The sequence below is a fragment of the Oryx dammah genome, unplaced genomic scaffold (genome assembly GCF_014754425.2).
Source record: "Oryx dammah isolate SB20612 unplaced genomic scaffold, SCBI_Odam_1.1 HiC_scaffold_28, whole genome shotgun sequence".
Taxonomy (NCBI): domain Eukaryota; kingdom Metazoa; phylum Chordata; class Mammalia; order Artiodactyla; family Bovidae; genus Oryx; species Oryx dammah.
In genome coordinates, this window is record NW_024070212.1 from 97,655,685 (window position 1) to 97,668,007 (window position 12,323).

Genomic DNA, 12,323 nt, shown 5'->3' on the forward strand with positions numbered 1-12,323 from the left:
TGCTTTATTCAGTGAGTTATAATCCAGTATTTTCATGTTTTTGATGCTCAAGTTGTCCCAGATTTGGCTAGGGTTTTTATGTACTCTTGATATGTCCCTATCATTCTTTGAGCACTTCCTTCTCTCTGAATCAAATGTTCAGGTTTATATTTTCCCCACCCCAGGCTTGGAATCACCCATTTCTCCAAGAAGCCCTGGATCCTTTGACTGGATAATCAAGCCCTCTTTGTGGGCCAAGGTGAAGAATGTATATATTCCCTACATATACACATTGGCATCTGTATTTACTTACATTGAAATTTGTATTATTTAGTTCATACCAATAAGAACACTGCAGGCTTCATTCTGGTTTTATCCTCTTCTGTATTCCTATCTCGATTCTCTGCTAGATCTCATTATCTTCAATATATCTACTTACTGAATCAGTTCCCCCTGTATCTATGTACCCAATCTCCCATTGCCAGCACTGCCTGGCCAGATCCTTTTTCCTCACCCTGTTTAGACTCCAGGACCCCTCTCCACTCTCCCCTAAAAACAGTAGTTTTTAAAGAAAAGCAATCTTGTTGGACACTGAGACCAAAAACTGTTTGCTGTTATTTTTCTGGCTGTGCTGCACGGCTTGCAGGATCTTAGTTCCCTGACCAGACACTGAACCTGTGCCCAAATGCAGGGGAAACTCAGAGCCCTAACCACTGGACTGCCAAGGGAATTCCCAAGATACTTTTGAGATAAAAGAAACTTTGATATGAACTAAGTATTTAATGATATTAAGCAATTAGTGTTACAAATACCATCAAAGTAAAAATTTTTTAAGTCCTTATTATTTCTAGGTAATGAGTACATGGGGGATGATCATTATTCTATCTATCCTCATGCTTAAAATTTTTTAATTAAAAAAAAAAAGACAAGATTGCTGATCATTGGACTTTATTAAGATGAAATCACTGATAATTACACAGAAATTACTTGCCTAAGCCAAAATCCTTGAGATTCACATGAACTTAGTTATACAAATAAACATCATGTTCAAAACCATGAGGAAATATCCCAATGCCCAGGTGATGAAGGCTGAGGTGAACAAATCTGCACACTTATTTCAAGCTGTTAAACAGTTTGTGGGCCACCTAGATGGGGGAAAGAAAAGAATGTCATCAACTGGCATGTTTAATGTCATGAATTACAATGCTTTTCATAACCTGGAGCAGCACTGCCTCTTCCCTTACCACTCACCTTCTCACACTCTTCTTGAGCCCTAGTGAACTCCCCTTAATTACCGGAATACTATCTTCTTAACTGGGAATCTCTTCCACACTTTTTCATCTTTTAATTTTCCTTTAAAACCTAACATTACATATTTAGGTTTTAACAAGCTCCTGTCCTTCCTGTCTTTCCCAAAGAAACTTATGACTCCCAATCACAGTGCTTACTAATTCAACAAATATTTATAAAACATCTACTATGCAAAAAGTTGTCAAGATGCTTGAAGAAGTGGTAGTCAGTTGAAAAAAAAAAAAAACATCTACTATATGCCGGATACCGTTTTGATGCTGAGTCACTACAGTAAACAAGACAATATCTGTGTCCTATAGAACTTAAAGAGAACAATGAGAGAAATATACGTATAACTTCTGGTAGTGATAAATGCTATGAGGAAAATAAAATGGTGGGAGGAAGGAACAGCAACTTTAAATAGAAGGTTCAGTAAAGGGCATCCTAAGGTTATACCCAGGAGCTTTACCAGTTTACTAACCATTCTACTTCTGTAGGGGACCACGCCCGTCTCATTCCCAGATCTTAACCCAGTTTTGACTCAAAGTATTTAAATAACATTCACCATTTTAATAATTTTAAGCAATTCATTTGTGTAGCCTTAAGTAACTGTGGTGTTGGAGAAGACTCTTGAGAGTCCCTTGGACTACAAGGAGATCCAACCAGTCCATCCTAAAGGAAATCAGTCCTGGGTGTTCATTGGAAGGACTGATGCTGAAGCTGAAACTCCAATACTTTGGCCACCTCATGCAAAGAGCTGACTCACTGGAAAAGACCCTGATGCTGGGAGGGACTGGGGGCAGGAAGAGAAGGGGACGACAGAGGATGAGATGGCTGGATGGCATCACTGACTCGATGGACATGAGTTTGGGTGAACTCCGAGAGTTGGTGATGGACAAGGAGGCCTGGCGTGCTGCGATTCATGGGGTTGCAGAGTTGGACACGACTGAGCGACTCAAGTGAACTAACTCACACTGTTCTACAACCATCAACCTCCAGAACTTTTTCATTTTCCCAAACTAAAACTCTATAGCCATTAAATAAAGGCAACTACCATTCAATTTTCTATCTCAATGACAGACTACTCTAGGTTCCTCATGTAAGTGGAGTATTTGTTCTTTTGTTTTTGACTGATTTCACTTAGCATGTTTTCAAGGTTCACCCATGCTGTAGCACGTGTCCGTTTCCTTCCATTTTAAGGCTCAATAATAGTCCATTAACGTACATACCACATTTTGTTTATCCACCCCACCAAGAGACATGTTTTCTGAATAAAGTACTTATTTATTTTTATTGCCAAATAATATTCCAGTATATGGATACATCAAGTTTTATTTATCATCTGATGGGCATTTATATTGTTTCCAACTGTGCCTGTTATGAATAATGGTTCTATGAATATTTGTGTACAAATTTGTGTAGAGATGTTTTGTCTTGGATGTAACCTAGGAGTAGAATTGCTGGGTCATATGTTAACTCTTAAGTTTAACCTTTTGAAGAACTGCCAGACCTTCGATAAGGCTATACCAATATATATTCCCATAGGGAGTGTATGTGAGGTTTCTAGTTGCTCCACATCACCAACACATTTCTTAAGATATAGAAAGCAGTATATAAGTATTTTATATGTAAATTTTCCCTTTCCACTAAAATCATGTTGGAAAAAAGCTGTATTGAATAATTATAGAGGATGGATAAAATATGAATATAAATCAATAGAAATATAATGCTCCTTCATTTTATATGTAAATGTGTTATGATTTCATTTTGTTTAAAAATGTTAGTTTATATAAGAAAACATGTTTATCTCTAGACAGCATGACTTCAGTTGGATTTTTGTTCTTATATATAAAAAAAAAATTCCAGGGAATTCCTTGGCAGTGGGTCTAGTGGCTGGTTGGAATTCCATGCAGCACACACAGGATCTACAAAATGCGCAGCACGGCATGGCCAAACAGAATTTTCTTTACCTGTTAGAATGTGTTTAGAGGAGCTGTGTACGAATATGTGTGCGTGTGCATTTGAGTGTTTGCACTGTATATTATAGAATTAAAATATCTAAATTGGGATTGCTGAAGCATAAATTATGATAGTGGAGGTCATTAACTATTTTGTGGGGAGTTATTAATCAACCCCCTTCACCCATTTCTCCTCATATTTTTTTATTATAGCTATCCTGAGGTGTGAAGGGGTATCTCATTGTGATTTTGATTTGTATTTCCCTGAGAGCTAATGGTGTTAGGCATCTTTTCATATGCTTATTAGCCACCCAATCAGTTTTAACATAAACAATCATATCAAACTTTGCCTACCCATCCTGTACTTTATTAAAATACGTTACTGTTACATATGTAAGGGAGTCAAAAACAAGTTAAAAAAAAAAAAAAACTTTTGTACCAACTATTATGTACAAGACACACTGGAGGATATATATTGAAGAATAGTCTTTTGTACTTAAAATACAGAATCCAGTTTCCTTACTGCTTAGCAGTTTATTTTTATTTTTTAAATTATTTTTATTTATTTTTTGACCTGCTGCGTGGCATGTGGGATCTTAGGTCCCTGACCAGGGATTGAACCCGCATCCCCTGCATTGGAAGCACAGATTCTTAACCACTTGACCACGAGGGAAGTCCCCTGCTTGGCAGTTTAAACTGGAACATCACATTTCTTTCCTGAGCCTCAGTTTTTTATCTGTAAAATGGGAATAGCTACCTTCAGTGAATCAGAGATTACGTAAAATTATGTATGTAAAATGCTCAGCACTGTCCTGCCCCTAGGATGGTAAGAAAGGTGGTCATCACCAAGTCTTCCCTGGCCACTATAAGCCTTCCCCTTCCGGACTTTAGGCAGACTTACACAGTGGTCCCTTGCATGCAAGAAGTCAAAGAGCTCCTCTGTGCAGTCCTCCTCTGTCTGTGACCTGGAGGATACACGCTCATCACAGAGCTCGAGCCGCTCTCGAGCCTTTACACATTTCTCCAGCTGCTCGCATTGCTCTCTCACTGTTGTTAGGGGATCCTGAGAGAGAAACACACACCCCCCACACACACAAAGACAAAATGGGGATTTTAGGAGACCCATAAACCACATGCTTTAATACAACCACCAAACCAAGGTGCTGTCTCTGAATTACCGTGCAGAAGGCCACCTGGCAGAGCCACACTGCCGCCAGAAAGAGCAGAATGGGGTCTCCCATTTAATTCTGATGCTAAGTAGAAGGGGAAAGTTTCACATTCCTGCCTTCCAGGGTTGCCAGTATGCACTGAAAGCCTCAGTCCTATCTGAAAAACAAGGTGATAAAGGAAACCTGGCCAAACTTGAAGGACATCTAGAGGAGGCCTGCCTTGTTTATTATCACATCATTTTGGGATATATAATGTCTGTGAATTTTAATTCCCCTCAATGGACAACTGGCCTATGCACCCCAGCTGACCAGCTACAAAGGCAATGTTAACATGGAGAAGGATCATTTAAGATTCCTTCTAGAATTCCTTATTAGACCACAAAGAGCACATGATTGAGTACCAGGCCTTCAAGATACTACTCTGCTCTCTGATACCATGGTTGCAGAAGCCCCAAACCCAGAAAAGTGTCAGCCTCCCAGGCCCACATGCCAGAAACACTAAACAGGAGTATTAAAGGATTTTTCCACTCTCATTCTCTCCAAGGTGTTGAGTATCCTTAAAATGCCCTTAGAGTTTCATGAAACTCAAAACTTTCTTTTACAGAGATGGTTCCAAATCTGAGACAGCTCTTACCACTAATTCCTCCTCCTCCTCTTCCTCCTACAAAATGAAAACAAAATTAATGTCAGCAGCAATTTTATGACATATATATTCACAATCATAGTGATGTTGTAATTACTGAGGATAGACAGTATTAATCATGTTTTAAATTTTTCTATATTTTATGGTTTTTTGACACTTTAGGAGCCTTGCTAATCCTGGAGATAGCCCCTCCCAGGGCTGCCTAATTTCTAGAGTTGGCAAACAACTTGCCAGGGGGCACACATTTCAAAGAAACCAATCCAAAACCCTTTTTACCATCTACCTTTATCTAACTTTCCTACACTAAACCAATTATTGCCCCTGTACTAATCACATCAGGGCTAGTTCAGTTCAGTCACTCAGTCATGTCCGACTCTTTGCGACCCCACGAATCGCAGCACGTCAGGCCTCCCTGTCCATCACCAACTCCCGGAGTTCACTCAGACTCACGTCCATCGAGTTGGTAGTGCCATCCAGCCATCTCATCCTCTGTCACCCCCTTCTCCCCCTGCCCCTAATCCCTCCCAGCATCAGTCTTTTCCAATGAGTCAACTCTTTGCATGAGGTGGCCAAAGTACTGGAGCTTCAGCTTTAGCATCATTCCTTCCAAAGAAATCCCAGGGCTGATCTCCCTCAGAATGTACTGGTTGGATCTCCTTGCAGTCCAAGGGACTCTCAAGAGTCTTCTCCAACACCACACTTCAAAAGCATCAATTCTTCGGCGCTCAGCTTTCTTCACAGTCCAACTCTCACATCCATACATGACCACAGGAAAAACCATGGCCTTCACTAGACGGACCTTAGTCGGCAAAGTAATACCTCTGCTTTTGAATATGCTATCTAGTTTGGTCATAACTTTTCTTCCAAGGAGTAAGCGTCTTTTAATTTCATGGCTGCAGTCACCATCTGCAGTGATTTTGGAGCCCCCAAAAATAAAGTCTGATACTGTTTCCCCATCTATTTCCCATGAAGTGATGGGACTGGATGCCATGATCTTCGTTTTCTGAATGTTGAGCTTTAAGCCAACTTTTTCACTCTCCTCTTTCACTTTCATCAAGAGGCTCTTTAGTTCTTCTTCATTTTCTGCCATAAGGGTGGTGTCATCTGTATATCTGAGGTTATTGATATTTCTCCCGGCAATCTTAATTCCAGCTTGTGTTTACATCATGAGAAACGCTGGACTGGAAGAAACACATCAGGGCTAAGTACCAAACAAAAAGGGACTAGCCCAAAGTCAACAGCCTATTTAAGAAATTATCCAGTCTTAAACTTGCCACTATGTCAAGGCTGGATATTGTCACCCTGCTTATTTAACTTATATTCAGAGTATACCATGCAAAATGCCAGGCTGGATGAAGCACAAGCTGGAATCAAGACTATCAGGAGAAATATCAATAACCTCAGATATGCAGATAACATGAGCCTTATGGCAGAAAGTGAAGAGGAAGTAAAAAGCCTCTTGATGAAGGTGAAGGAGAGAGAAAGCTGGCTTAAAACTCAACATTCAAAAATGGAAGATCATGGCATCCAGTCCCATCACTTCATGGCAAATAGATGGGGAAACAATGGAACCAGTGACAGATTTTATTTTCCTGGGCTCCAAAATCACTGAAGATGGTGACTGCAGCCATGAAATTAAAAGACGCTTGCTCTTTGGAAGAAAAACTATGAGAAACCCATACAGCGCATTAAAAAGCAGAGACCTTACTTTGCTGACTAAGGTCCATATAGTCAAAGCTATAGTTTTTCCAATAGTCATGTATGGATGTGAGAGTCAGACCATAAAGAAGGCTGAGAGCCAAAGAACTGTTGCTTTTGAACTGTGGTATTGGAGAAACTCTTTAGAGTCCCTTGGACCGCAAGGAAATGGACTACAAGGAGATCAAACCAGTCAATCCTAAAGGAAATCAAGCCTGAATATTCATTGGAAGCTCTGTTGCTAAAGCTGATGTTCCAATACTTTGGGCATCTGATGGGAAGAAGCAACCCATTGGAAAAAGACCCTGATACTGGGAAAGATTGAAGGCAGGAGAAGGGGACGACAGAGGACAAGATGGCATCACCAACTCAATGGACGTGAGTTTTAGCAAGCTCGGGAAGACGGTAAAGAACAAGGAAGCCTGGCGTGCTGCAGTCCATGGGGTTGCAAAGAGTCGGACATGACTGAGTGACTGAACAACAAAACTTGCCAGAACATGCCTATCCTGCCTCACCTAGTCCTTCTGCTCCTGATTGGTCCTGGCACCTCCCCATGTGGCCCTGGGTGGTATGGCCTGCCCTCTTCTCTTGGGAACTACAGTCAGTCAGTTGCTATATATATAACTATATATAGTCAGGAACTATAGTAATAAACTTCATTCAAATACAGTTGTTTTATCTTGATTATGCTTTGAAGAAGGGTGTATGTCAGTCGCTCAGTCGTATCTGACTCTTGCGACCCCATGGACTGTAGACCACCAGGCTCCTCTGTCCAAGGGATTCTCCAGGCAAGAGTACTGGAGAGGGTTGCCATTTCCTTCTCCAGGGGATCTTGTCGACCCAGGGATCAAACCCACATTTCCTGCATTGCAGGTGGATTTACTGTCTGAGCCACCAGGGAAGTCCCCTCAGTTTTCAGATATTATAAAAATTCCATTGTCGTTAGGGAGGAAACTGAGGCACATTGATCCCCCACCCCAGGCCTCTATTTGCCAGTCCAAGGTCTAGCGTACACCCTCCTGCTCTCCACCCCCAGTGGAATGAGCTGTACATAGGCAGCCTTTTGCCGTGTGTCAGTGGGGAGGGTCTCAGGAGCCCATCTGGTGGCCTGTGTTGGGGGAGGCTGGCCAGGGTCAAGGGCTGTGGGTGGGGGAGCAGGAGGAGGAGGAACAGGTTGGAGGAGCAGCTGCTGTGTGTGTGCGCGTAGGGGGCGGTCAGCGCTGAATAGGGGACCCCAGCTGGGGTTCCATAATGATATCAATGGGGGACAGGCATTGAAGAAGGGTAATAGATATCATACTAGACAGGGTCACTGATATAAACAACTTTACAGGTTATACAATTTAAATAACTTTAAATTATAAAGTAGTTTAAATTTAAAAAAAAAGTTGTCTCCATGCTTGTAACCTTCAGTTCAGTTCAGTTCAGCCGCTCAGTCGTGTCCGACTCTTTGTGACCCCATGAATCGCAGCACACCAGGCCTCCCTGTCCATCACCAACCCCCGGAGTTCACTCAGACTCACGTCTATCAAGTCCGTGATGCCATCCAGCCACCTCATCCTCGGTCGTCCCCTTCTCCTCCTGCACCCAATCCCTCCCAGCATCAGAGTCTTTTCCAATGAGTCAACTCTTCACATGAGGTGGCCAAAGTACTGGAGCTTCAGCTTTAGCATCATTCCTTCCAAAGAAATCCCAGGGTTGATCTCCTTCAGAATGAACTCGTTGGATCTCCTTGCAGTCCAAGGGACCTTCAAGAGTCTTCTCCAACACCACAGTTCAAACGCATCAATTCTTCAGTGCTCAGCCTTCTTCACAGTCCAACTCTCACATCCATACATGACCACTGGGAAAAACCATACCCTTGACTAGGCGGACCTTAGTCGGCAAAGTAATGTCTCTGCTTTTGAATATACTATCTAGGTTGGTCATAACTTTTCTTCCAAGGAGTAAGCGTCTTTTAATTTCATGGCTGCAGTCACCATCTGCAGTGATTTTGGAGCCCCCAAAAATAAAGTCTGACACTGTTTCTACTGTTTCCCCATCTATTTCCCATGAAGTGATGGGACCAGATGCCATGATCTTTGTTTTCTGAATGTTGAGCTTTAAGCCAACTTTTTCACTCTCCTCTTTCACTTTCATCAAGAGGCTTACCCTACCTGATTAAAACAAGTCCTGAGTATGTTTAAATAAGGACACACAATCTCATGTTCATTAGCAACAAACATAAGTGTGTACAACACTCTAAAAGTTTATGCACTTTATATCTGTAATGATTTGATTAATTACAACAGACCCTTAAGAGGCTCCCAGTTTAGTCATAACAAGCACTAATCAAACATTTTCTGATATAGATTCAAGCTGTCACAGTAAAATTGCCATATCAATTTTAATGTATAGATTTTGCAAATACCATGCTAAATATGTAATACCTAACCGTATCTATAATATCTGTCATATATTTATGCTCATTAAATGTTTTAATTATGGGAGAAAAAAAAAGATTCAGGGAATTCCCTGGTGGTCCAGTGGTTAAGAATACACTTTGCAATGCAGGGAATCCAGGTTCAACCCCTGATTGAGGAAGTAAGATCCCACATGGCTCAAGGTCAACTAAATCCACCTGCTGCAACTACTGCACCTGCGTGCTCTGGAACCCACATGGCAATGAATATCCCATCGTGCAGCAACTAAGACCCAGTGCAACCAAATTAATCAGTCATTCAAGTTGTCAGCTGTTCATGTGGAATCAGCGTGTGTGTGTGTGTGTGTGTGTGTGTGTGTGTGTGTGCTGCTTAGTTGTGTCCAACTCTTTGCGATCCCATGGATTACAGCCTGCCTGGCTCCTCTGTCCAGGGAATTCTCCAGACAAGAATAGTGTCTGAATAGTGGAGTGGGTTGCCATTTCATTTTCCAGGGGATTTTCCTGACCCAGGGATTGAACCTGGGTCACTTGCATTGCAGGCAGATTCTTTACTATCTAAGCTACAGGAAAGTCCCCAACTTATATATATTTTCTTCTAAATTCTGAGACATACCAGTAGGACCAGAAATAGCTAAATTTAATCCTTACATTCCCAAACCAAGTTAGGTAGAAAGCTAAAATTTTTTCCTATGTTCTGAATTTGAATTGGGTATATGAAAATAGCCAAACCTAAATTCTCCTTTAGCCAGAATTTAAAGATAATTTCAGTCACTGCTTTTTGGCTTGCTGAACTTTCAGGACTCTAAGTACACTATCAATATAAGTGTACCAAAGCTCTACACAACTCCACTCACAAGCTTAAAAAACATCAGGCTCTACCTATTACTTCAACCTCAGTTTCTTTTCTTCCAAGGGGTGTGGGGGAAAAAAAAATCTCTTTGGGAGGAAGGGCACAGTAGAGCCTGATCAGTAACTCAACCAGTCAGAAGTAAAGCATCTGCCCGCCGGTGCATGTACATGTCCACGTTTGCAGGAAGGGAAAGAAAAGGTATATACAGAGGAAAAAAAAAACTAGTTCAACAATCCCTCACTGTGTTTTCAAAACTCCATACAATCTGCCCCATTGTATGGTCTTCAGGGAAGGGACCAAAGCTTATGAAAACTGGAATGAGGTACAGGGCAGGTTCCACTGTAATCCAGGCTATTTATTCTCAAATTAACAAAGGTGTCTTATAAATGTGAAGTTATTACTTAGAATGCACAATTCTAGTTTTCCATTAAACAAGATTTCTTAACCTTGCTCTTAAAAAAAAAAAAAAATTCGTCCTGAAAACAGTTATTCAAAAAAACTGAAATCCCATTCTGCCTGAGTTAGAAACCAGAAATTAGTATCCTAGAAGCAAGACCTTTATATCCTTTCCCTATTAGCAGTGTTACTACACTGATTATTTTATTGATCATTTTGATAATTTTGTGTCAAAAGTATCATGGTATATTTTGAGAAAACAAATCCAAATACAAGTCTGAATATGGACTACTTCAGGTAAACTTCATATCAATGATAAAAACCAAGGTCATACTAAATAAAAAGATTCAATCTCCAAGATGTATAGGTTCTTCGAAACAAACCTCAGTTTTCTTCATTTTAAAACTGACTACTTGTTTACTTTCTGTTTTCTCATCTACTGCTGTGATAAGCCCTACTGAACTTTCTGGTATACTTCCAGTTGAATATCCTGAGACTGGCTCCATTTCTTTCTTGTCCTTTTTCTAAAAATAAGACTAGAAAAGATTACGGCATAAACTAGTTCCCAATTATTCTTAACCCATAAGCCCAGAACAACTGCAGGTAAGTGACCAGAGAACGAAAGATAGGAAATGTGATGGGAAACAAAACTAGCTGGTTTCTGTAAAACCATGTAACACTGTCTGGAACCATGCTGTCTGCGTTCAATTCTTGTCTCCATGATTTATTAGCTGTGTGTCCTCAGATTAGATATTTAACCTCTCTATGCTTGTTTCCTCATCTGTAAAATGGCAATACTATGACTACCTAGTACCTCACAGGACTATTGTGTGGCTTAAATGAATTAGTACATATAAAGCACTTGGAATCGAAAGCAGCCAATAAATGATTATTATTAAACTGGCATTCTCACTCTGGGAGAGAGCTCCCTCTCTCATCACAGAATTATACCGCACATCCCCACACTGTCCCCAAAGACACTTTTCCCTTCCCTCCACCCAAGGAAAACTAAATCACGTATTCACAGAAACTAGCCTAAGGCGTGATGCCCGGAATCTCCACAGAAGATATACCAGGATCCCTGACCCTAGCTGAGGCAGCTTGCTCCCCAAATTAGTCAAACTAGAGGCTCTGAACAGCTGATTGACTGAAAACATAAGCAGGCCTCATTTTTACAAAAATTTAGTCCACAAAGCATTTTCCCTCTCGTTAACCCTTAATCACATTCACAGAGTGAGAAAGCCGAAGCCCAGAGAAAGCCTAGTCACCTACTTGCCCAAGGTCACCCGACGAACTCTGGGGAAAGGTACGGGGAAACCAGCTCTCCCGACCCTGCAAACTCTAGTAGGAAAGGGGGGCCCAGAGAGTCCCGCGCTCTGGCGGGTCAGGTCCTGAGCCTCAGGGCTGTGAAAGGAGGTCGAGTCCCCCGAGACTCTTACCTCCTTGGGATCTCCGGACCCGGTCAGCATCCTTTGCTCGTCCTCTAGCCCCATGTCCAGCAACGGCTCTGGACTCAACACAAGCAGCAACAGCGGCACCTATTCCACTTCAGGATCAAAAAGGACTTGTAAGGGTCACTCAGCGGATATCCGGCGATCTGGCCGGAAGTGCGGCAGACTAGTCGTAGTGGCGAACACACGCTCCGATTGGCATGTACTACCGTCCAGAGGCAGGGGACAGGGATAGCTGGTATTTGCGCCAGAGAAGGATTTGCTAAGGAATATCCACTTAGCCACACCAGGCCCAAATATGTTTACCTGGGGAGTTATTTGAATTATTGCTTTCTAAGAAACTTGGGAAGTATGCAAAAATACTTGATATTCTTTTAGCGAAGTTCCCAGTCTTCCCCACATCGTCGATGGAACCGTCCTAACTGCTGACCTTTTCAAGATGGCGGCCCGAGACTGCTACTCGCGGA

At 41.6% G+C, this 12,323-nt stretch overlaps 1 protein-coding gene across 1 annotated transcript; it reads right to left on the minus strand.

The window, feature by feature from the left end:
• Window positions 1–910: 910 nt before the first annotated feature.
• LOC120856253 (cytochrome b-c1 complex subunit 6, mitochondrial) lies at window positions 911–12,275 on the minus strand. Its single transcript, XM_040231363.1, has 4 exons — window positions 11,845–12,275; window positions 5,031–5,057; window positions 4,129–4,290; window positions 911–1,124 (listed from the first exon to the last, which is right to left on the minus strand). Exons 1-4 carry the CDS (start codon window positions 11,896–11,898, stop codon window positions 1,092–1,094), a joined length of 276 nt encoding a protein of 91 aa, XP_040087297.1. The 5' UTR covers window positions 11,899–12,275; the 3' UTR covers window positions 911–1,091.
• Between the last annotated feature and the right edge of the window lie 48 nt (window positions 12,276–12,323).